The sequence below is a fragment of the Cricetulus griseus genome, chromosome 7, assembly GCF_003668045.3.
Source record: "Cricetulus griseus strain 17A/GY chromosome 7, alternate assembly CriGri-PICRH-1.0, whole genome shotgun sequence".
In the NCBI taxonomy this organism is placed as follows: Eukaryota; Metazoa; Chordata; class Mammalia; order Rodentia; family Cricetidae; genus Cricetulus; species Cricetulus griseus.
Genome location: NC_048600.1, coordinates 44,949,881 through 44,970,429, shown reverse-complemented (window position 1 = coordinate 44,970,429; position 20,549 = coordinate 44,949,881). Strand labels below are relative to the sequence as shown.

General features: G+C 54.9%; 3 protein-coding genes across 3 annotated transcripts in view; 1 reads left to right on the top strand and 2 right to left on the bottom strand.

Moving 5' to 3' along the window:
• The window catches only part of Cacna1h (calcium voltage-gated channel subunit alpha1 H), a 57,421-nt gene extending 48,997 nt beyond the window's left edge, over positions 1 to 8,424 (top strand). The window contains exons 23-34 of the mRNA XM_035447668.1: positions 3 to 92; positions 288 to 480; positions 2,004 to 2,155; positions 2,819 to 2,928; positions 3,087 to 3,220; positions 3,427 to 3,497; positions 4,646 to 4,724; positions 5,644 to 5,765; positions 5,851 to 6,096; positions 6,177 to 6,345; positions 6,489 to 6,649; positions 7,375 to 8,424. Coding sequence (XP_035303559.1) covers positions 3 to 92; positions 288 to 480; positions 2,004 to 2,155; positions 2,819 to 2,928; positions 3,087 to 3,220; positions 3,427 to 3,497; positions 4,646 to 4,724; positions 5,644 to 5,765; positions 5,851 to 6,096; positions 6,177 to 6,345; positions 6,489 to 6,649; positions 7,375 to 8,424 — 2,577 coding nt within the window. The remainder of the gene's footprint in view (positions 1 to 2; positions 93 to 287; positions 481 to 2,003; positions 2,156 to 2,818; positions 2,929 to 3,086; positions 3,221 to 3,426; positions 3,498 to 4,645; positions 4,725 to 5,643; positions 5,766 to 5,850; positions 6,097 to 6,176; positions 6,346 to 6,488; positions 6,650 to 7,374) is intronic.
• Positions 8,425 to 9,259: 835 nt separating this feature from the next.
• On the bottom strand, positions 9,260 to 13,050 carry LOC113836642 (tryptase gamma-like). The gene is made up of 5 exons (XM_027425051.2): positions 13,005 to 13,050; positions 10,871 to 11,042; positions 10,111 to 10,376; positions 9,671 to 9,816; positions 9,260 to 9,577 (listed from the first exon to the last, which is right to left on the bottom strand). The coding sequence occupies exons 1-5, from the start codon at positions 13,048 to 13,050 to the stop codon at positions 9,260 to 9,262; spliced, it is 948 nt and encodes a 315-aa protein (XP_027280852.1).
• Positions 13,051 to 16,797: 3,747 nt separating this feature from the next.
• Positions 16,798 to 18,091, bottom strand: LOC118239120 (tryptase beta-2-like). The gene is made up of 5 exons (XM_035447199.1): positions 18,031 to 18,091; positions 17,739 to 17,904; positions 17,345 to 17,610; positions 17,044 to 17,207; positions 16,798 to 16,959 (listed from the first exon to the last, which is right to left on the bottom strand). The coding sequence occupies exons 1-5, from the start codon at positions 18,089 to 18,091 to the stop codon at positions 16,798 to 16,800; spliced, it is 819 nt and encodes a 272-aa protein (XP_035303090.1).
• Between the last annotated feature and the right edge of the window lie 2,458 nt (positions 18,092 to 20,549).

Below are 20,549 nucleotides of genomic sequence, written 5' to 3'. Positions count from 1 at the left end.
AGGCGCTGATGTCCCTGTTTGTGCTGTCGTCCAAGGATGGCTGGGTGAACATCATGTATGATGGGCTTGATGCCGTGGGCATTGACCAGCAGGTATGCAAGTCTGAGACAGCTCTCATGGGTAACCTTGAGCAAAACCTCTATGTCTTTGGGATTGGGGCAAGTCATCTCAGAAACGTTCCCCAGAACTTTGGTCTGCTACTGTGCAGCCGCTTCCTACCTACAAGCCAGTCCTAGGGAGGGCTTCCAGGCAGGAAGGTCAAGGGCCCTCCTTCTTGTGTGCTGCAGCCTGTGCAGAACCATAACCCCTGGATGTTGCTGTACTTCATCTCCTTCCTGCTCATCGTCAGCTTCTTCGTGCTTAACATGTTTGTGGGTGTGGTGGTGGAGAACTTCCACAAATGCCGGCAGCACCAGGAGGCTGAGGAGGCACGGCGGCGTGAGGAGAAACGGCTGCGGCGCCTGGAGAGGAGGCGCAGGAGTAAGGCGGCCCCCAAGGTGGAGGGTCGGTACCTGAACGCATGCTGTGTGGCACCCAGCTCTGGGCCTGCAGCCCCCAGCCCAGATGGCTCTGCACGTGGCCACCTTGCATGGGGGCCAGGCCTTGGAAAAGGGGCCAACTGGAGTGAGCAGCTGGGGTGCCTGCCATGACAGGATGCAGGATACCGCATGAGGGCACAGGAGGTAGATGGGACCCTCTCAGACCCCTCATGAATTGGAGAGTCAGGACAGTGGGCCATAGCTTGGGAGCAAGGAGGGCTTCCCACACAGTGTCCCCACCACAGCCGCTCAGACATGTCCTTGTTTTTCCAGGCACTTTCCCCAACCCAGGTACCTGCCCTGCTATGCATGCTCAGCCTGCTGCTACTGCTGCTGTTGCTGTTGCTGCTGCTGCAGTGGGAAAGATGGGTGTCATAGGCCTCCAGGGGCCACCTCAGGGTGGGGCAAAGTGCCAGGGTGCTGCCAGAGGGTGGGAGGAAGGTCAATGGCTTGCCCACCAGTGTCCATGTTGCTGGCCCTGCCCTTGCTTGGCCTTCCTTGTGGCTAGCATGTACACATGTCTGTTGTGCCCAGGGGACAAGGTCCATCCTTGTTCCCCAGGGCTTCGTGGCTGCTCCCTGGTGTCTCAGCTGGCTGTCGGCCCCCCTGGCTGCTTGCACTGAGCTGAGTTCGCTGATGACTGCACGTTGGGCTGAGGAGCATGTGGGTCCAGGGTGGGATGGTTGCCCATCAGACCCTGCTCTTTCAGAGCATGGCCTTCAGCCCCCAAGTGTGTGGTTCTAGGCCGAGTGGGTTCTGGGGTGCAGGGTGGCTAGAACCCTCATCAGCGGGACCCTTTAACTACTCTGGGGTTCCCTGAGAGGACTGCTGCAGGCATAGCATTTAGTGTAGATAAACCTAAGGGGATGCATGTGGGGAGGGGTACCTGAGGGGTTCCTGTCCTGACTTCAGCCTCGGGCTCTCTGGGGTACTCATCCCAGGCCACAGGTGGTCACTAGTGGCCCCTTGGAGGCTGGAGGAGCTTAAGACTGAAGGCCAGGGATGGCTGCTTGGCCATCTCTATCCAAGTAGAGCCTGCAGAGCCCAGACAGGGAGGTGACTCTACCTTATGAGCAAGATGTCTAAACCCCCAGTGTCAGCACATGGTTGATGAAGAGGACAGTCCCTCTGCTCCCCAGACTAAGCCACTGAAGAATGGGGTCTGGGCAGGCAGGCACTCGGATAGGGAGGCTGGGATGGCTCATTCCTCCTGGACACTGTTGGGGGCCCCAGTCCTGCTCCCTGGGTACCATGGCCTCACAGGTACCTCTTGATCAGAACAGGCCTTTCTAAAAGGAATCTTCCCTCCTCCTCCAGCCTGGTCCAGGGGCCACCCAGCCAGGCTGAGGCCCTGCCTGCTGTGTCCACACACTTAAAAGACAGGGCCTTTGTATGCTAAAGCGGGAAGGATTGCAGAGGCAATCCCCTAGTATCCGGTTGCTCAGTGCCTCCCCTTTTCCACAGAGGCCCAGCGCCGGCCATACTACGCAGACTATTCACACACGCGCCGCTCCATCCATTCGCTGTGCACCAGCCACTACCTGGACCTCTTCATCACCTTCATCATCTGCCTCAATGTCATCACCATGTCCATGGAGCACTACAACCAGCCCAAGGTGGCCAACCACAGGCAGGGGTTGAACTGGGAAGAGGGCCCCCAACAAGGGTGGGAGGGGCATGGAGCTTGTGTTCCAACACAAGATTAGAAGCTGAAACCCACCAGGTCCCTGCCTGCAGGTGTGAACATTATTGTGTGGATACCAAAGCAAGAGGGGCTAGTCAGAGACCTCAAGTCTGAGGGCTCTTGTCCTTTTCTTTCTTTTCTTTCTTTTTTTCTTTTTTCTTTTTTTTTCCGAGACAGGGTTTCTCTGTGTAGCTTTGGAGACCAGGCTGGCCTCGAACTCGCAGAGATCCACCTGCCTCTGCCTCCCCTGCTGGGATTAAAGGCGTGCGCCACCAACGCCCGGCCCGTTGTTCTTTTCATCATCCTCCATGTGTTTGCTGAAGGGCCTCCCTCTGTGTCCCCCTCAGGAAGTGCAGGTTCTCTGCAGCAGAGCCTTTTAGTGGAGATACACTTGGCCTGGGGAAAATGTCATCTACTCATCAGGGCTGAGGACAGGGAATATCCTGGTTCCTCCCTTTCCTGAAGTCCTCAGCCTGCATCACAGGGTGATGACCTCAGGCATGCCACAGGTGTCATGGAGTTGGCACTGAGGGAGCAAGGCAGTGGGGCATCTAGGAGCCACAGGGCACCTCAGCCAGCTCTCCTCTGTCCCCAGTCTCTGGATGAGGCCCTCAAGTACTGCAACTACGTCTTTACCATTGTCTTCGTCTTTGAGGCTGCACTGAAGCTGGTGGCCTTTGGGTTCCGGAGGTTCTTCAAGGACAGGTGTGTGATCTTGGATGCAGGGCAGGTCGGGGCCGCAGGTGGCCTGGGACAGGCTGCAGGTGGTAGGGAGAAGGCTCTTTTCCCTTCTGGGTGAGCTTTGGCTGAGCTACAGCTACTCCAAGCCATGGCCACACTAAGCTTCACCCATGGCTGGCCAGGTGGAACCAGCTGGACTTGGCCATAGTCCTCCTGTCCATCATGGGCATTGCGCTGGAGGAAATTGAGATGAATGCTGCCCTGCCCATCAACCCCACCATCATCCGCATCATGCGCGTGCTTCGCATCGCCCGCGGTAGGTGGCCTCTGCGTGCCCTGTCCAGGGTCTACCTAGGCTGTCTAGGATGGGCTACAGACAGGCTCCATCTTTAGCTGATGCCTGGGACATCTGCAGCCAGAGGGAACCCTGGTCTGTAGATAGAAAGTGAAGGAGACTGGTGTCCGGGGTCCCCTGGGCTGTTGGGTCAGCTTGGCCCTGCTGACATTCGGCTCCTGCCCTAGTGCTGAAGCTACTGAAGATGGCCACAGGCATGCGTGCCCTGCTGGATACTGTGGTTCAAGCTCTGCCTCAGGTAGGTTGGAGTCCAGCACCCCTGAAGGCCACCACAAGCCTTTGGGAAACAAGCTTCAGAGTGGGCATGGCTCATGGCCCTTGCTTGCTTGCTCTGTCCTGAGGCCAGGGTCATGCCTGAATGTTTGGCTCAGCTGATCTGGAAGAGCTTGGAGATGGCATCCCACCTTGGCCTCAGGCTTTGGGCAAGAGCATTAGTGACAGCTGGTGCCTATGGGAGGTAAGGGGCCACAGCAAGGCCAGCAGGGTCCAAGGTGAGCTTGCCAATGGAGAGAGGACTCCAGTGGTGGCTTCCGAGCCAATGCAGACCAAGTTCCTGAATTTCTGCACCTTCCTTCCTATCCCTGGACTGCAGAATACATCTTTCTATACCAAGCAGGAACACCCTGGAAGACTTGCACACATACTCCACAGCCCAACCTGCTGCCTGGCCGCCCCTGCACCTGTGCCCATCCTCCAGCTGACAGACTGCCAATTCAGAATGTTCCATCCACCTATTCCCCCACTCACTCACTCACCCCAGTGCCTCTTCTGTCCGATGTGCACCCTTATACCCATACACCCGCTCTCCAGCCCTCTGTACTGCCTGTCCCCATCTTGTCTGACACGTGCTGGCCTCAGCATCATTTTAGCCCCATCTGAGTGACTTCCATCATTTTTAGTGTCCGGGGGTCAGTGATGGAGGCCTGGGTAATGCCTTGAAAAGGGGCTGGAGTAGATGCTGAGGTATGGTGTGTGCAGGTGCTGGGACTGGCAGGTTCTCATGGGTGGTTGTATCCCTCCTGGTGCTCCAGTCCACTGAGCACCAGCCCAGTATGGGGACACTGAGGTGGCTCTCCATGTGGTAGGCATGATCCCTGAGTGGGACCCCTCTATGCCTTGAGGGCAAGACAGAGAGAAGAGCCGCTCCCAGGAACAATTGGGAGAACAAAGTAGGCATTGGGAACCATGGAGAAGCAGAGGCTAGCTTACAGAGGGATGCTGAACCAGGACAGAGAGCCTCTGAGGATGGGTGATGTTCTAGCCCCAGGAAGGCCACAGGGCCTAAGTAGAACTGTAGCTGGGCCCTCTTCCCAGTGCTGGGAGTGGTGGGGCAAGGCAGAGCAGGCCAGCGTGGGGCTGACATTGTTCTGCTTCTCTCTTGTGTAGGTAGGGAACCTTGGTCTTCTTTTCATGCTCCTGTTTTTTATCTATGCTGCCCTGGGAGTGGAGCTGTTTGGGAGGCTAGGTGAGTGTGACTACTCTGTGGCTCTCCCACAAGGTGATACCAGTCCCCGGGAAGGTGGCTCCTGTCTCTGTCCCACCCTACCTCCCCACAGGTTTATGGAGTGTGAAGGGTACTAGGCTAGACCATGTAGGCCTCAAGCATTCTAGTGTGCCCTCAGCCTGCCTGACCCCCTGCTCACCTTCACCTTGCCAGCCCAGTGTGTAAAGCAGGTACACATTCTCACACCTGTGCACACAGACATGCCCACTAGGAAGCATACCCCCAGATCTGTGATGCACATGTCCACACTCAAGCCAGGGCCACATTCCAGGGTGAATGTGTGTACTGGAAGACATGGACACACTAGCACATACCAATGCCTCACCCTGAGCACTGTCCCCAGGAAAGGTTGCCAGTGATAATGTCTTCTGTATTATTACCTAAGACAAGTCTGAGACTTTATTCTGTCTAGGCTAGGGCATGTTGGTAACTACTCCACCCTTCCACTAGCTATGGGGTTCTTTTGGGGTCTTTGTGCACCCCAGTTGGACAGAGGCCATGCAGGTTGTCATTGAAATGTTGCCTGCCCACCCAGAGAGCTGAGTCCAGGCATGGCTCTCACGCAGTCATCACATACATTCACAGCAAATGTTTACAAATCATTTCTTCCCTGCCTCCAAGTCTCCCAAGGTAAGTCTGGTGGCCAGGCTTGGCAGCCAGACCACCTTGTGCCCCGGGGAACCCCATTGCTTGGTATATACCAGCCACGAGCAGAGAGGCCAGGCCTAAGGCTTGTGGATACTTAGGGGCTCAGATAGTGCTATCTAGTGAGGTCAAGTCGGTGTAGAACAGAGGCCTGGGCCCCAGGTTCCAAACACACACCCCAGCTAGCCCCACGTGGGATGTAGTCTGCTGAGTGGGCCGGGACTCTTCCTTTCAGAGTGCAGTGAGGACAATCCCTGTGAGGGCCTGAGCAGGCACGCTACCTTCACCAACTTTGGCATGGCCTTCCTCACACTGTTCCGAGTATCCACAGGAGACAACTGGAATGGGATCATGAAGGTAATGGTGGGGCCGCTCCTCCCTCCCCGCTTCCTGGCTGTGACAGGGAGGGAAGACAGAGCCATGACCCTGCCGCCCACCCTAGGACACCCTACGTGAATGTGCCCGTGAAGACAAGCACTGCCTCAGCTACCTGCCTGCACTCTCTCCCGTCTACTTCGTCACCTTCGTGCTGGTTGCCCAGTTTGTGTTGGTCAACGTGGTGGTGGCCGTGCTCATGAAACACCTGGAGGAGAGCAACAAGGAGGCCCGCGAGGACGCCGAGATGGATGCTGAGATTGAGCTGGAGATGGCTCAGGGCTCCACAGCCCAGCCCCCATCTGCCACACCGGTAAAGCTTCCTGGGGGCCCAGGGTGGTCCCAGGGCTTCCAGGATGCTGCTGAGCTTATAAGCAGTTTTCCTCACCATAGGAAAGCCCGGGGACCCAGCCAGACACTCCAAACCTCCTGGTCGTGCGCAAAGTTTCTGTGTCCAGGATGCTCTCGCTGCCCAACGACAGCTACATGTTCCGGCCTGTGGCTCCCGCCATTGTCCCACACCCTCACCCACTGCAGGAAGTGGAGATGGAGACCTACGCTGGTAGCATCCCTTCGGGTATGGACTCTGGCAGGGGCAGCAGGGAAGCTGGGTTGGGCAGGTGGGGAACTGGGCAGCATGGCAAGGAGGGCTGGAGGAAGGGCCAAGTCTTCAGGCCACACAGTTCAGATGCATCCCTGCCCCAGGCCTGGTCACCTCTGCTCACTCGCCGCCCCTGGAGCCCCGTGCCTCCTTCCAGGTCCCGTCGGCTGCATCCTCCCCAGCCAGGGTCAGCGACCCCCTTCATGCCCTGTCACCCCGGGGCACACCCCGTTCTCTGAGCCTCTCACGGATACTCTGCAGACAGGTAAGGGAAACCTTCATCCCACAGGGCTTTGGGGCTCCCAGGGTTCCTTTTCCCCATTCAGAGGGTTATCTAGGCTGAGGCCCAACAGGACGTGTGCTACTGTACCCTTGGACTTGGAGTCTCCCGTCTCTGCTTAGTAGGTCTCGAGTCCTCAACCAGGTCCGTCAACAGGCCAACTGTGGTAGCAGAGCCCCTCATGGGGCTCAAGTCCCTCTCTCAGGCAGAAGCCTTAGACGCCCCCCCCCAACAATGGCTAATGTGCCTGTACCACCCAGCCTGGTCCATAGTCTGCCTGTCCTTCCCCTCAGTTCCCACTGCCTGGCACAAGAACCTCTTAGAACATGGGAGCTCTTGGGAACTTCCTGTTCTTGGGGTACAAGTTGAGCTGTGGGACTGTGGGGCTGAAGAGTGAGGAGGTGACCTGAGCCCTTCAAAGTTCTCTGGGCTCTGGAAAACTGTCTTATGAGTTTAGACCCCCCCCCCCAGGCCTCTTCTCCATGTGCCCCAGTGTGGCAGATTCATCCTCTGACATCTCATAGGTCATTGGGTGAGGCCAAAGTCAGGGATGTTCACATCAGTTCCCAGTCCCTGAGTCACCAGCCTGGAGGGTAAGAGCTACCCTGGGCTATTGCCAACCTTTCCCAATCAGGGCCCTGATGGAAAAGAAGGTCCCTGACTGCTGGGTGCCAGCAGGGCCCTCAACTTGGCCCTCCATGTTGTTTCAGGAGGCCATGCACACCGAGTCCCTGGAAGGGCAGGTTGATGACCCTGGAGAAGACGGCATCCCAGACCACGCAGAGCCTGCTGAAAATACCTCCACGAAGCAATTGTCTCTGGGCTCCCTGCGGTCCCCTACCTGCTCCCCACGACCTGCCAGTGTCCGTACGCGCAAGCACACTTTCGGGCAGCGCTGCATCTCTAGCCGCCCTCCCACCCTGGGAGGAGATGAGGCTGAAGCAGCCGACCCAGCCGATGAGGAGGTCAGCCACATCACCAGCTCAGCTCACCCCTGGCCGGCTACAGAGCCCCACAGCCCAGAGGCCTCCCCAGCAGCCTCCCCTGTTGCCAAAGGTGTGGTGGGCAGTGGGCGAGACCCACACAGGTTCTGCAGTGTAGATGCTCAGAGCTTCCTGGACAAACCAGGTCGAGCAGATTCACAACGGTGGCCCTCTGTGGAACTGGATAGTGGAGACAGCCACCTAGAGGCCGGGGAGGGGAGGGGTCGGGCCTCAGAGCTGGAGCCAGCTCTTGGAGCACGAAGGAAGAAAAAGATGAGCCCTCCCTGCATCTCCATTGAACCTCCCACTGAGGATGAGGGCTCCTCCCGGCCCCCTGCAGCCGAAGGTGGCAACACTACCCTGAGGCGCAGAACCCCGTCCTGTGAGGCTGCCCTACACAGGGACTGCCCAGAGTCCACAGAGGGCCCAGGCAATGGAGGGGATGCTGTAGCCAAGGGTGAGCGCTGGGGCCAGGCCTCCTGCCGGGCAGAGCACCTGACTGTCCCCAACTTTGCCTTTGAGCCTCTGGACATGGGGGGACCTGGTGGAGACTCTTTTTTGGACAGTGACCAAAGTGTGACCCCAGAACCCAGAGTTTCCTCTTTGGGGGCTATAGTGCATCTTGTGCACCATGGAACTGAACCTCCTGTGCCCTCTGGTGACCCCCCAGAGAAGGGGCAAGGACTGTACCTCACTGTGCCCCAGACCCCCTTGAAGAAACCAGGGTCTCCCCCAGCCACCCCTGCCCTAGATGACAGTGGAGATGAGCCTGTGTAGATTGGGTTGGGTGTGCACAGGGCTTTGGCATTCAGGTTGGTGGCTCCCTGCAGGATGGTAGCCCCAGTCAGGGCCATGAGTGGACTCTGGCTCAGGCCCCACTGAGGCAGAGAGACCCGGAGATGTCATCCCGGGAGAGGCAGCAGACATTCAGTCTCTGCACCATGACACAGGAGCAGCCTCGGGCCCCACGAGCCTCCCTCGTGGTGATTCAGGTTTGGGTTTTCCTGAGTTTTAACCACCGCCATCTGAAGTCGTACCAGGACCAGGTCATCAGTCTCAGGAGGAGAGACTATGTCCTGAGAAGGACCAGAAACTCCTCATGGGCAGAAGGGCACCGCAGATCCATCCATGTGACACACAGATTTCCATAGGGAGCACACGCTTGAGCCCCTTGTGCCCTGGTGGGCAGACATGTGGTCCTGCAGCCACCACAGCCAATACCACCTTCATTCACGGTCTTGTTCTTGTCCATCACTCAGCATTCTTTTTCTCACACGGCCCCTCGCCCTATTCCATCCTCTTAGATGGTCTAGAAACTTTTCAGTGACCCTGGGAAGGGCCACATCACCAAGGAGTGCTGGCCTGTGCAATAAGACCTCATAGCCCCAACTGGATGGGGCTTCCCATTCTATCCCAGGCCTTTGGCCCTGATGTTCATTTGCCATCTATTTGCTTTATGTCATCCATTTTACAAATTCAGGTTAAACATTGCAATAATCTGATGCAGAAAACTTGGCTTCCTAAGTCAAAGATACTGGGAGGGAAGGGGCAAAGCAAAGCTGAATAAACACTTAAATTATTTAAGGAATACACTTGGGTTGTGACACCTGAGTCAGAGGTCTGAAGTTGGGTGGGAGGGGGAGCCTAGCCAGCATTGCCCCAGCCAGCACTTGGCCATCAGGACTCCAGAGACCAGCAGCAGCAGGAGACTGGGCAAGAAAAGGCCAGCCAGGAGGGGAATCCAGGAAAACCCTTGGATTCCTGAGCCCCCTGATTCTGGAATATGGTGATGGATCCAGTTTACATAGGCAGTAACTCGAGTGTAGACACCAGGCCGGTCGGGGCGGCCACAGCCCTCACCCCAACTGACCACACCAGCCTGCTGCCAGATCCCAGCCACCTGGCAGACTAGTGGCCCTCCAGAGTCATCCTGCAGGACAGGTCAGAATGAGGATACCAAGGACTTGGGGACCCTTATCATGCTTCAGGCTGAGCCAGCCCTCTGTGCTCCTAGCCAACTCACCTGGCAGGCATCCCCGGGGCCCTGGGCACATAGCATGTCTGGCTGGATGATGGTGCCATTGGGGCTGCTGTAAGCCTGGCTGCAGGACTCTACATCCACCACAGAGACTTCTGCCTCCTGCAGGTTGTACGGGGGCTTCAGAGGCTCTGAGAGAAATGAAGGTTCAGGAGGAGGTTGAATAACCAGCCCCGCACTTTGGGGAGTGGGCAAGAGGCAGGCGCATCACTCATGCAGTTACCAACCTCCCACCACGCTGACCTTGTCACCCCCATTCTATGGGTCAGACATGGATCTTGGCAGAGAGCAGTATGTGATCAGCTTTTAGGAGGAACAGGTGTGGCCACTAGGAGCAAGCGGTAGCACCAGTGGCTCCTCTGCCACCCAGGTGGCTCTTGCCTTCCCTTATCCCCATGGGGGAGGTTTCAGGAAGGGCTCCTTACCTCCCTCATGTGTATGGCCCCAGCCTGTCACCCAGCAATCCATCCCGGGGTAGAAGTCAGCTGAGGCCTCCGGAAGGCACACAGGCTGGACCCAGTTGGAGAGGGCCACCGGGGTGCCCAGCTGTACCAGGGCAATGTCTCCACTGGACCCTGGTGGCCCTGGGGGGCTAGAGTACAGGATAATCTTCTTCACAGTGGAAAAATGGGGAGACAGGGTGATGGTCAGCTCTCCCAGGTGCACCTGGTAATCAGATGAGTTCACAGACCTGGGAGGCAGGGAGAGATGGAAGCGTCCCTCTCAAACAATGACTAACCTACCTACCACCCACCCAGGGCCCAATGCCCCACTCGTCCTCAGCTCTAGGCATAGAAACAGCTACTGTGTACATGGGGCCTGAGCCTGACAGTGCCAGCGACTGCCCTAAAACAGGGAAAGGCAGTTCTGGAAGTATGCCAGGTAAGTAGAAGAGCTTCTGGCTGACTAGGTTTAGGATACTTCCTGAATACAAGCTGGTTAAGTGGTCAGAATCACTCCAGCAAATGTCCCTTGCCACAGACTGGCAGATGTGGGAGAGGGGACCCCACCCCACCCCACGGGGGCTGCACACTGCTGCTTCAGGTGGGTGGACCTTAATGTGGTTTTCTTTATTGAAGAAAGATCCACACACTCAAGGGTGTGAATCACAGGCTAATAAGCAAGGACCTGTTTGCTGTCACTGTCCCATAAGCCCAGGCAGTCAGGCCTTGTCGGGCCACTCACCCAGAGAAGCAGTGGGCTGCTGTGAGTACCCATTCTGGGCTGAGCAGGGACCCTCCACACACGTGCACCTTCTGCAGTCGGAGGCTAGCCTGCCATGGCCATGTGCCAGCTGGGGCAGCTTGGCCTCCCACGATTCGACTTCCTGCACGCGAAACTTGGGGCTGGCCACACCCTGAGCCAGAGGAGGCATTGTTAGCTAGGGACTCCCAGAGACTGGCATTCTGCCCAATGCCTTTCCTCTAGGAGCCCTCAATGATTCCCACTCCTTAGCATCTTGGGGAACCCTAATGTCTCTGCTCCCTACCTGCTGGTCCCTCCCCCCAGAAGTATTATGGGTGCAGGAAATAACAATGCCCTAGACCAGTGGTTCTCAATCTTCGTAATGCCGTGACCCTTTAATGCAATTCCTCATGTTATGGTGACCCCCAAGCGTAAAATTATTTTCATTGCTACTTCATAGCTGTAATTTTGCTACTGTTAAGAATCATAATGTAAATATCTGATAAGCAGATGGTCTTAGGCGACCTCTGTGAAAGGGTTGTTTGACCCAAAGGGGTCACATCTCACAGGCTGCAAACTGCTGCCCTGGAAGCAATAAGTTTATGGATTCTAGGTGTCTGAACACAGCCCCATAGGACATAGCAGGCCTCCTTAGAAAGATGGTTGGGTGGGGCTAGGGCAAGCAGCTTACTGCCTGGAGTTAAGGGGGTGAGAAAGGGCTGAGAGTGCTGGGAGCTCTGAAGGCCCAGGAGGCTGGGGGTTGGGGAGGAAGTACCTCCTTGGTGAGAATGGGGTTTCCTTTTAGAGTGATGTTTGGAACTAGATAGATGTAATATCACAAAACACTGGAAATGTACAGCTACACTGTATCGTGGCTAAATTTGATGGAAATTTCATCTTAATTTTTTTAAATGAAAAGTAGAGTAGCCGAGCAGTGGTGGCACACGCCTTTACTCCCAATACTCGGGAGGCAGAGGCAGGTGGATCTCTGTGAGTTTGAGGCCAGCCTGGTCTACAAAGCTACATAGAGAACCCTTGTCTCAAAAAACCAACCATAGGGGAGGGCTTCACTCTTAATCTGTAGGACAGAATGAAATCAGAAATTGGGGGGTCTACGCTGCTAGAAGGAATGGAAGCAAATGACATCCCTTATCCTCGGACACCAGGTAAGTCCTAAAGAAGGCTAAAGATGTCTCGGGAAAGTCTCTCTCAAGAGCAACCTCAGCAGAAGAAAGGGGTGGACTGTGAGGGCCAGCAGCTTGCACAGGAGATTCAAAGTAGCTCTTGAAGATACAAAATAGCCAAAACAGAGGTGCAGCTTCCCAGGTGAAGCCGGCCTGTGCTCTATCAGCCAGGGTACCAGGGATTTCTGTGGCAAGTACATGGCCTCCCTAGGCCAGACTTCCCTCTCCCCACCATAGACTGTCCCTCTGTGGCCTGCTTGCCAGGACTGGTCTCTAACCCTGAAACATCTACTGGGGACATACCTGACTGTAGAGCCTCATGAGAGATACCTGAAGGATGGAGACAGAAGCATTAGGGGAGCTGCTCATGAGAGTGACTCTGGTCCCCTGGGCCTAAGCATTGTCCCCCACAATGTCCAAGGTGACCCAAAGTGGATGTTCCCTCCCTGAGCAGCTAAAGCTGGTATCTAGCCAGATAGGTGGGTCCCAGCCAGGTAGATGTGGCCTGACCAGCTGCCATCCCAATCCCGAGTAGAGTGAGGTCAGCCATGGGCCATAAACAACAGCTGGGAGGCACTGAGTACTGACCCAGCCTTAGCTCCTCACAACCTCTAGGTCTTCCTGAGGAGGGTCTTACCAGGGTCTGGGCCTATAGGTGGCCCCACACCCACACCCCAAGCCTCTGTCCCCAGCAATGATGGCTAAGCTACCCACCCAGCTGAGAAGCCCAGGCAGAACAGTCCCACCATGAAGAACTTGGCTTTTGCCCACTTAAGCCCAGATCCCTCTATAGAACCGCAACTCTCTCAGAGCTCCAGCCAGGGGCTGGTGGAAAATAAGGTGGATCCAGGCGGACCTTCAGAGAGGAAGCAGGCCCATCCTCTCCTTCCCCTCCACCCAGAGCAGGATACAAATATAATGCCACCCCGACCCCAAGCCAGCTCACTCACCAGGAACAGCCAGAAGCAGTAGGAAGCCACGAGGACCCAGAGGCATGGTGTCTACCCACCGCAGACAGGACCACCCCCTCCCCTTGCCCAGCCCAGGACCTGCCAGGATGGGGTGGGGTAGGAATGACTTCACACCTGCTATAGGGAGGGAGAAGGATACAGGCTCCCCACCTGATCCTGTTGTATAGCACAGGGAGGGGCTGTCAACTTCATTTGTCTCACATGAAGGCTACACCCAGCCTTGGCAGCAAGGGATAAGTTCAAGGACACAAACAATAATAGGAACAGAGTGGGACCCAGCTGCCCCCACCACAACCTGAGCTTCTCTTGCCCCACTGTGGAGAGGAGGCAATGCAGCCTTGGTTCCTGCAGGGCATGCTCCTCCCACTCTCCAGATGCTCGGCCTCCAAGGCTCTTCAGAGATGCCCAGCCCTCTATGATGACACATCCTCCTCCATGTCCCTGTTCTCATGTCCAGCCCTGAGTCCCCTAACTCCACCTCAGATAGTCAGACCCTGTTCAGGGCTTCTGGTCTGTCTGGAGCCTGATGGTCAGCTGACCAGAGGTGTGGCCAGAGTCAGAAACTACTCCCAGCTCCAAATCACAGGCCAGGGTTGAAGGGTCTCACTGATACTTTTTAGGTTAGGAATCCCCTATTAAATGTGGGGAAACTGGCAGTAGAGAGTGGCTCATTCCTTCTTCAGGATGTGACATCACAAGGCAAATTGTGCTTCATGCCCACCTCTCCCACAGCTCAAGAGTGCATGCTAAATGTTTGACCTAGTGTCAAACAAGTACACTATCAGCCCGCCCTGTGTAGCTGGCCTCCCTCTGGTAGCTGCATACCTAAGAGGGGACTGTTGGGAACACTAGACCTGCCTGCCCTTTCATCCCAGCATATGGCAGGCAGTGAAGCCATGTGTTCTAATAAGCCATCCCAGCCAACACAAGAGTCTGGTGTCACTCAGATTTTCACAGGACCAGATCCTCTGAGTCTTGGCCCTCTGAACTATCCCCAGGTCCCCACAGGAGAGGACTTCAGGACCCTTCCTTGTCCCACCTCCTTTTGCTTTTGGTATCTCCCCCACCTACCTATACCCTGTCACCTGGCTGCCTGCAGAGCCCTCTTCACTCTCTCTCATTCCAGGTCTGTTTCCTCTGTTTCCACCTCACAGAAAAGCAAGGAGACAGGCACAGGCAGCCTGGCCCTGGACACACACACGAGAGAGAGAGAGAGAGAGAGAGAGAGAGAGAGAGAGAGAGAGAGAGAGAGAGAGAGAGAGAGAGAGATACCAGAATCATCTCCTGTAACTCAGACCCCAAGTAGAGCCAGAGGTCTGCTGTAGGGAGGGAGTCTAAAGTAGCCTGCTCACCTGGTTTCTGGCCTCTGGCTGAAACAGAGGGTTTGGATCCTGCCCTGAAAGCCCCCAAGCCTGGTCCCTGTAGCCCATGGTGGGAGATGAAGCCAGTGATCACTTTTATCTGTCAACTGACTTTGAGCTGTGCTGAGCTGCTCTGCCAGGGTCTGATAAGCAGAAAGCCCAGCAGGCCACATGAAGGGATGCTCTCTCGGCCTAGACACATGGGGGAGGGCCTAGACCCAGCCCAGGATGATGTGGTGGACTTTGGGGAGCCCCAAGGAGGGCCCTACCCTCCCTGGGAAGTGGAGGGGGTAGGGGTGGGGAGACTGGTGGAGGGTTGGGGGGAGGGGAGGGAGAAGGGATTGACATGTGAAGCTATATAAATAAAAGAAAAAAGAAAGCCCAGCAGGAGGTCAGGCTGCTCTCCCCTGCCACCTGCCCATGCCCCTTTCCTTCTTGCCCCTTGCCTGTCCCTAGATGCTTCTCACTGGGATCCTGGTCCGTCTACCACCCTGCATGGTCTCCACTAAGGGATAGCTAAATGCACCCATCAGAGTGTCATTACCTACCAGCATCCACAATGACCCTGAGATAGTGAGATGGCTGGGATCAAGGGACAAGGGACCAAGTTCCAGATTTACTTTGTGATGTGTATGTGTTATTTTTTTACATTAAAAATTAAAACTAAGGAGCCAGAGAGATGGCTCAGCAGTTAAGAGTGTGACACACACACACCACCCCCAAGAGACGACACTAAGCACTGGATGAGACAACTGACTTCATTTCCTCATCAAGGATGAGGGCTCTACCCAAGAAAGGGAATGGTCAGCCCTCAGCAATAATCACAAAAACGTGGATATCACCACCCCCATCAGATGTTACCTCTAATGCGGAATGCTGAATCAAGACAAGGGGGACAAAGAGGCAGCGTTGCTGGCATATGAATATGAAAAATAAGTGACATTCCAACAAGCAGAATGCCCCCCCCAGGCCAACAGCTCCCTTCAGCTGAATGTTCAAGACATAGGCATTTGTGTGAGTAGCAACAGCCATGAACATCCAAGTCCCTGGAGCCTCAAATGAGAAAGCCTCAAAGCAAAGTCCACCATAGCAGCCAAATGTGTGCTATACAAAATTATTTTTGAGCTTGATTCTTTTGGAGTGGGGTCTCACATATCCCAGACTGGCCTCACACTCAATTTGCAGACAAGAAAGACCTTTCTCTTGGTTTGCCTCCACCTCCCCAGTGCTGGGATTGCAGGGGTATAGGACCACATCTGGCTTGTGGTGGGGCTTGAAGCCAAGGTTTCCTGCATGCTAGGCAAATATTACCAACTGAGCTACATCCCCAGGCCCCAGCACATGGGATTCTGGGCAGCAGAGGCAGTAATGACATGGACTCTGTGCAGAAGTGTGATAAGAACGCAAGACTGCAGGGCTGTTCCTGTCAAGACAGTCATGGAGCCATCAATGAGACGAAGACATCTCTTGCCACTGCAGGGTAAAGATGGAAGAGCCATACCTGAGTAGGGGTCGGGGTGGGAGTGCTTTGTTTCTTGGCCCAGTTGCAGTGAGTCTGGCTTCCCTCTACATTGGTCCATGTTGTTCTCCATGTCTTAAGGACATGATGTTTTTCACATAAAATGAATGAGCTATGGGCAGCCGAGATGGCTCAGTGGGCAAAGGTGCTGGCCATCAAAGCCTGATAACCTGAGTTTGATGCCCAGAGCCCGAATAGAGGTGGAAGGAGAAAAATGACTCTACAAAGGTATCCTCTGGCCTCCACACATGCACTGTGGCATGCACATGTATTAGCAAGCACATGGTTTGTTTGTTTGTTTGTTTGTTTGTTTTGTGGCTTTTCAAGACAGGGTTTCTCTGTGTAACAGCCCTGGCTATCCTGAAACTCACTCCATAGACCAGGCTGACCTCAAACAGAGATCCACCTGTCTCTGCCTCCTGAGTTCTGGGATTAAAGGTGTGTGCCACCACCGCCCTGCAAACAAGTGTATGTTTGGCATGTGTTTAAAATAACTTTTTTAAGTGAGGTTGTGTGGAAAGAGGTTAGTCTTGGGGACAGGTAAGGAGGCCCAACCTTACAGTATGCCAATCCTGCGACCAAGACCCCCCCAGCAAGGGCATCACAGCCTTGTCATGCAAGGTACTCCATTTTCCCCCAATGACACCCACAATGAGAACAGCAACCCCATAGTTTTGGGTTTGGTTTTTTTTTTTTTGTCATGTTCTTTAATGAGCCATAGAGGAGGGTGAGGACCCAGTGCAGCCACCTGGGGTGGGAAGCAGAGGGGATAGGAATGGCCAGGGGCTCAGAGGGACGGGGATGCAGAAGGACAAGAAGGCAGGGGCTCCACCTGGGCCAGAAGCAGTGAGTTAAAGACAGCAGAGCCTGGTTCTTTGACCCTGGAAGCAGCTCAGTTCTCAGGGACATAGTGGTAGATCCATTCCAAGTAGTATGTCACCCGGGTGTAGATGCCAGGATGGTTGGCCTCTGCGCAGCCTTCACCCCAGCTGACCACACCTGCTTGTAGCCAGGCACCCTTGACTTTGCAGACCAGCGGCCCCCCTGAGTCACCCTGGAGAAGATTCAAATTAGTACTCCATATGGAGACTGGATGGGGTGGGGTGCGGGGTGGGTGGTACAGGGACACAAGACCTACCTGGCAGGAGTCTCTTCCAGTATTTCCAGCACACAACATGTCATCATGGACAATAAAAACATTGTCCCCTGTGGAGAGGCCAGTGTGGTACTTCCGATCACAGAGGCTATTTTCCACGATGGGCACCTTCACTTGCTTCAGGGGATACGGTGGCGGGAGAGACTCTGGGGTGAGATAAGTGCAGCCTTTGGGGAAAGCTCAACCCTGACCAGCCCTGGGAACCCCTGCCCACCCTCCATTGTTAGGGCTGGGTGAGACCTAGTCCCTGCCCAACTAACTGGCAGCCTTCCCTGCCACATACCACCATTATCAATGTCGCCCCAGCCTGTCACCCAGCATGATGTCCCTGAGGGGAAGGTCTCCATGGCAGGGGGCAGGGATATGGGCTGGACATGGCTGGAGACATTCACAGGGTCCTCGAGCTCCAGCAGGGCAATGTCTGCCCCACCCTCGACTGAGTAATAGTTGGGGTGCACGATGATCCGGTTCACAGGCAACAGTTGGTCCTGATAGTATAGATGCTGCTCACGAAGCTGCACCCGAAAGAGCTCTGGGCTTTGGATGTGCCTGGAAGAATATAGTCCTGTTTGGAAGGCTCCAGCCTAGACCTGAACATTGAAGCCTCAGGAACACTGGGGACTATGGGAGAAATCTTGATCCCTGTCTCCCACCATACCAGGCCCAGGGATACTCACGGTCCCACACAGTGTGCTGCAGTGAGCACCCACTGTGGGTGGATGAGGGAGCCTCCGCAGAAATGTATCCAGTAGCTGAACTTAAGTCTCAGGCTCACCTGCCAGGGCCACTTACTCTCAGAAGCCTCTTGTCCTCCCACGATGCCCACTCGCTGCTCAGATGGGCCTGGAAAAGGACAAGGGGGCAACCTCAGTACCCTGGCTTTCCCCTCCCTGTACTGAGGCAGCTATCCTTGGGATCTGTCTGTGAAGGTCAGGGAGAAAGACAGGGATGGCTCAAGATAGAACTCACGAGGGGCGGCTTGCAACAGGGTAGCCAGGACGGGCAGCGCCAGCAGCAGAGGCTTCAGCATCTGGAAGCAGTGGGGAATTCAGCGTGAGTCCAGCTGGGAGACAGGGCTCGACTGGGGTTGACAGAGTATCAAGTCTGGAATGGAGCCAGGGCCATGCAGTGGAGGGTAAATTCAGCCAGGGAGTCTGGGGTCTGGTGCTCCAGGTCACAAAGGTCACACACAAGCCTGGTTACTCTGCTTCAGGGTGATAGGCAGATATCCGGGACTCTGGGAAAGGACTTTACCTTGCTGTCTCTGCCCCTCTCTTCCCTGCCTGCTGTCTTCTGCCTTTTATTCTTCTAGACCAGAGTGCATGAGAGGAGGGGCACAGAACCCTCCAATCCAGACATGAAGGGAATGATTAGATCAAAGGCACCCATGCAACATATGCTCCCACCACCCAAATGCCCTTCTGATGTCTGTCCACACGACTGAGTGCACAACCAGAAAAGCAGTGACATGCCCTGCATGGAGTCTTTGTGTGTCAGGCTGTGGAAGGCAGAGTTCTGAGATCCAGCTGGTCTCTGCTCAGGGTCCACCAGGTCCCAGGGGATTCCACTATGGGCAGAGTACTGCACACTGAGGGTCCCTCTCTGCTGAGTGACGCCCTTTCCCACTGTTGAGATGAGGACCCTGGCCCCTGCCCAGAGATTCAGGGGAGGTCTCAAAAGAGGTCCTAGCTCAGTGTCACCCTATAATGACATGTTCCCTAAGAGGGATACAGGACAGGAGATAATGCCTGTGAGTCACCCCCAAAAGGAACAAGGGTAACAGTGTCGTTCATCTTAAGGCTTCCGAGTCCTCAGGGTCAAGCTCAGTTTCCTGGACAGTTTTAGGGAGAGGGTCACATGAGGCCCCTTGTCAGAATAAGAGTCAGCCTTGACAGGAAACAGGACCAAGTGGCCCAGCTCAAGAGGCTCCACTCCCCCATCAGACCCAGCTCTACAGATAAATCCTGCAATGTGATGTGGGCTTTATCTGCCCAGCTTTCCTGATGTGCTAGGCTGCTTATCGATATCTGATAAGCTGGCATTTCACCACCTGAGGGGGGCAACACATGCAAAGGAGGGAAATCTAAGAGGCTACCAGCCTCCCCACCCCAGAAGACACTCCACCCAAGCCACCCCTGTATCTCTCCAGGGCCAGGGATGACCACTGTCCTGCCTGCCCATCCACCCCGCCGCCTGGCTCCTCTGACCGGCAGGTCAGGGATTTACAGCCCTCTCCTCACCTTGAGCTCCAATCCATCACCAGGTTGGTCCTACTGACACCTCCTGGGTTTCTCTGAGGACAGCCCTGCCCCCTTCTCTGCATACCCCTGAAGCATATTCATCTGGACTCCTTGGGCACTACAGGGAAGGCTCCCTTTCTAACAAGACGCCCACAGCACTCTCAAACAGGATGCTGACAAGAAAGAACACAGGAATCCAGAGGTGTAATGGGAGAGGATGTCATAGAAACACACAGGAGGCTCCAAGCCTGGAGAGCCAAGAGGGGTTAGGACCTGCAGCCACCGTTGAGTGGCTATGGAGCCCGCCACTACAAGAAATTCTAAGAGATTAACCAATTAGTAAGGGGATGGCTGTGGTAGCCCACAGGTGTAACCCCAGGAGGATGGTTGAGATCTAGACTACATAGCAAGATCCTGGCTCAAAACAAAATTTAAAAAGAGCAAGGCTTAGCCGGGAAGTGGTTGTACAAGCCTTTAATCCCAGCACTCAGAAGGCAGAGGCAGGAGGATCTCTGTGAGTTCAAGGCTAGCCTGGTCTACAGAGTGAGTTCCAAGACAGCCAGGGCTGTTACACAGAGAAACCCTATCTTGAAAAACAAAACAAAACAAAAAGAGAGAGAAGGGCTTTCTGAGCCCTGAAGGTTCTGAGAGAATGTGTTGCCAGGATCTCTGTTATCCTGGAATCTGAAGAGAAAGTCCTGCCTCTGAAAGAGGATGATAAGAGACGGCCCAGTCTAGATCTGCATCAAGGACATCCTAGAGATGAGAAGATCTTTAAATGTGAACTTTCCAAAAGTAACTGAAAATAATTGATGGTTTAAAATAACCGCAAAACAAGACAATGTAGTGTCACAGCTAGTCCTAGCAAATGGTATTGACTTCCGAGTTTATTTTCCAATTGCTGGTAAAGTATGATTGTAAGATGATTTTGTGCATTGTAGCCTTGCTAAATTTTTTGTTTTGTTTTTCAAGACAGGGTTTCTCTGTGATACAGCTCTGGCTGTCCTGAAACTCACTTTGTAGACCAGGCTGGCCTCGAACTCACAGAGATCCTCCTGCCTCTGTCTCCCAAGTGCTGGGATTAAAGGAGTGCACCACCACCACCCACCTGCCTTGCTAAAATTTGGGCATTGCTGTATTTGCAGAACTCTGAGGTTTTCCTATGCTACAACCATCTGGAGTTACCTGCAATGTCTAGTTTGCTCCTAATGCCACAGTTCTTGGTGTCTCCAGAAGAGGGCATGCCAG

What these genes read in the sequence shown, in the direction of transcription:
- LOC113836642 (XM_027425051.2), bottom strand. Translation starts at nt 13,050, where the DNA reads ATGCCTCTGGGTCCTCGTGGCTTCCTACTGCTTCTGGCTGTTCCTG. An exon ending in GGGCCATACACATGAGGGAG is followed by an intron (nt 9,817 to 10,110) that starts GTAAGGAGCCCT and finishes CATTTCTCTCAG; the next exon opens with AGCCTCTGAAGCCCCCGTAC. An exon ending in GCCCCGGGGATGCCTGCCAG is followed by an intron (nt 9,578 to 9,670) that starts GTGAGTTGGCTA and finishes CCTGTCCTGCAG; the next exon opens with GATGACTCTGGAGGGCCACT.
- LOC118239120 (XM_035447199.1), bottom strand. Translation starts at nt 18,091, where the DNA reads ATGCTGAAGCCTCTGCTGCTGGCGCTGCCCGTCCTGGCTACCCTGTTG. An exon ending in GCAGCACACTGTGTGGGACC is followed by an intron (nt 17,611 to 17,738) that starts GTGAGTATCCCT and finishes ATATTCTTCCAG; the next exon opens with GCACATCCAAAGCCCAGAGC. An exon ending in GGGCGACATTGATAATGGTG is followed by an intron (nt 17,208 to 17,344) that starts GTATGTGGCAGG and finishes ATCTCACCCCAG; the next exon opens with AGTCTCTCCCGCCACCGTAT.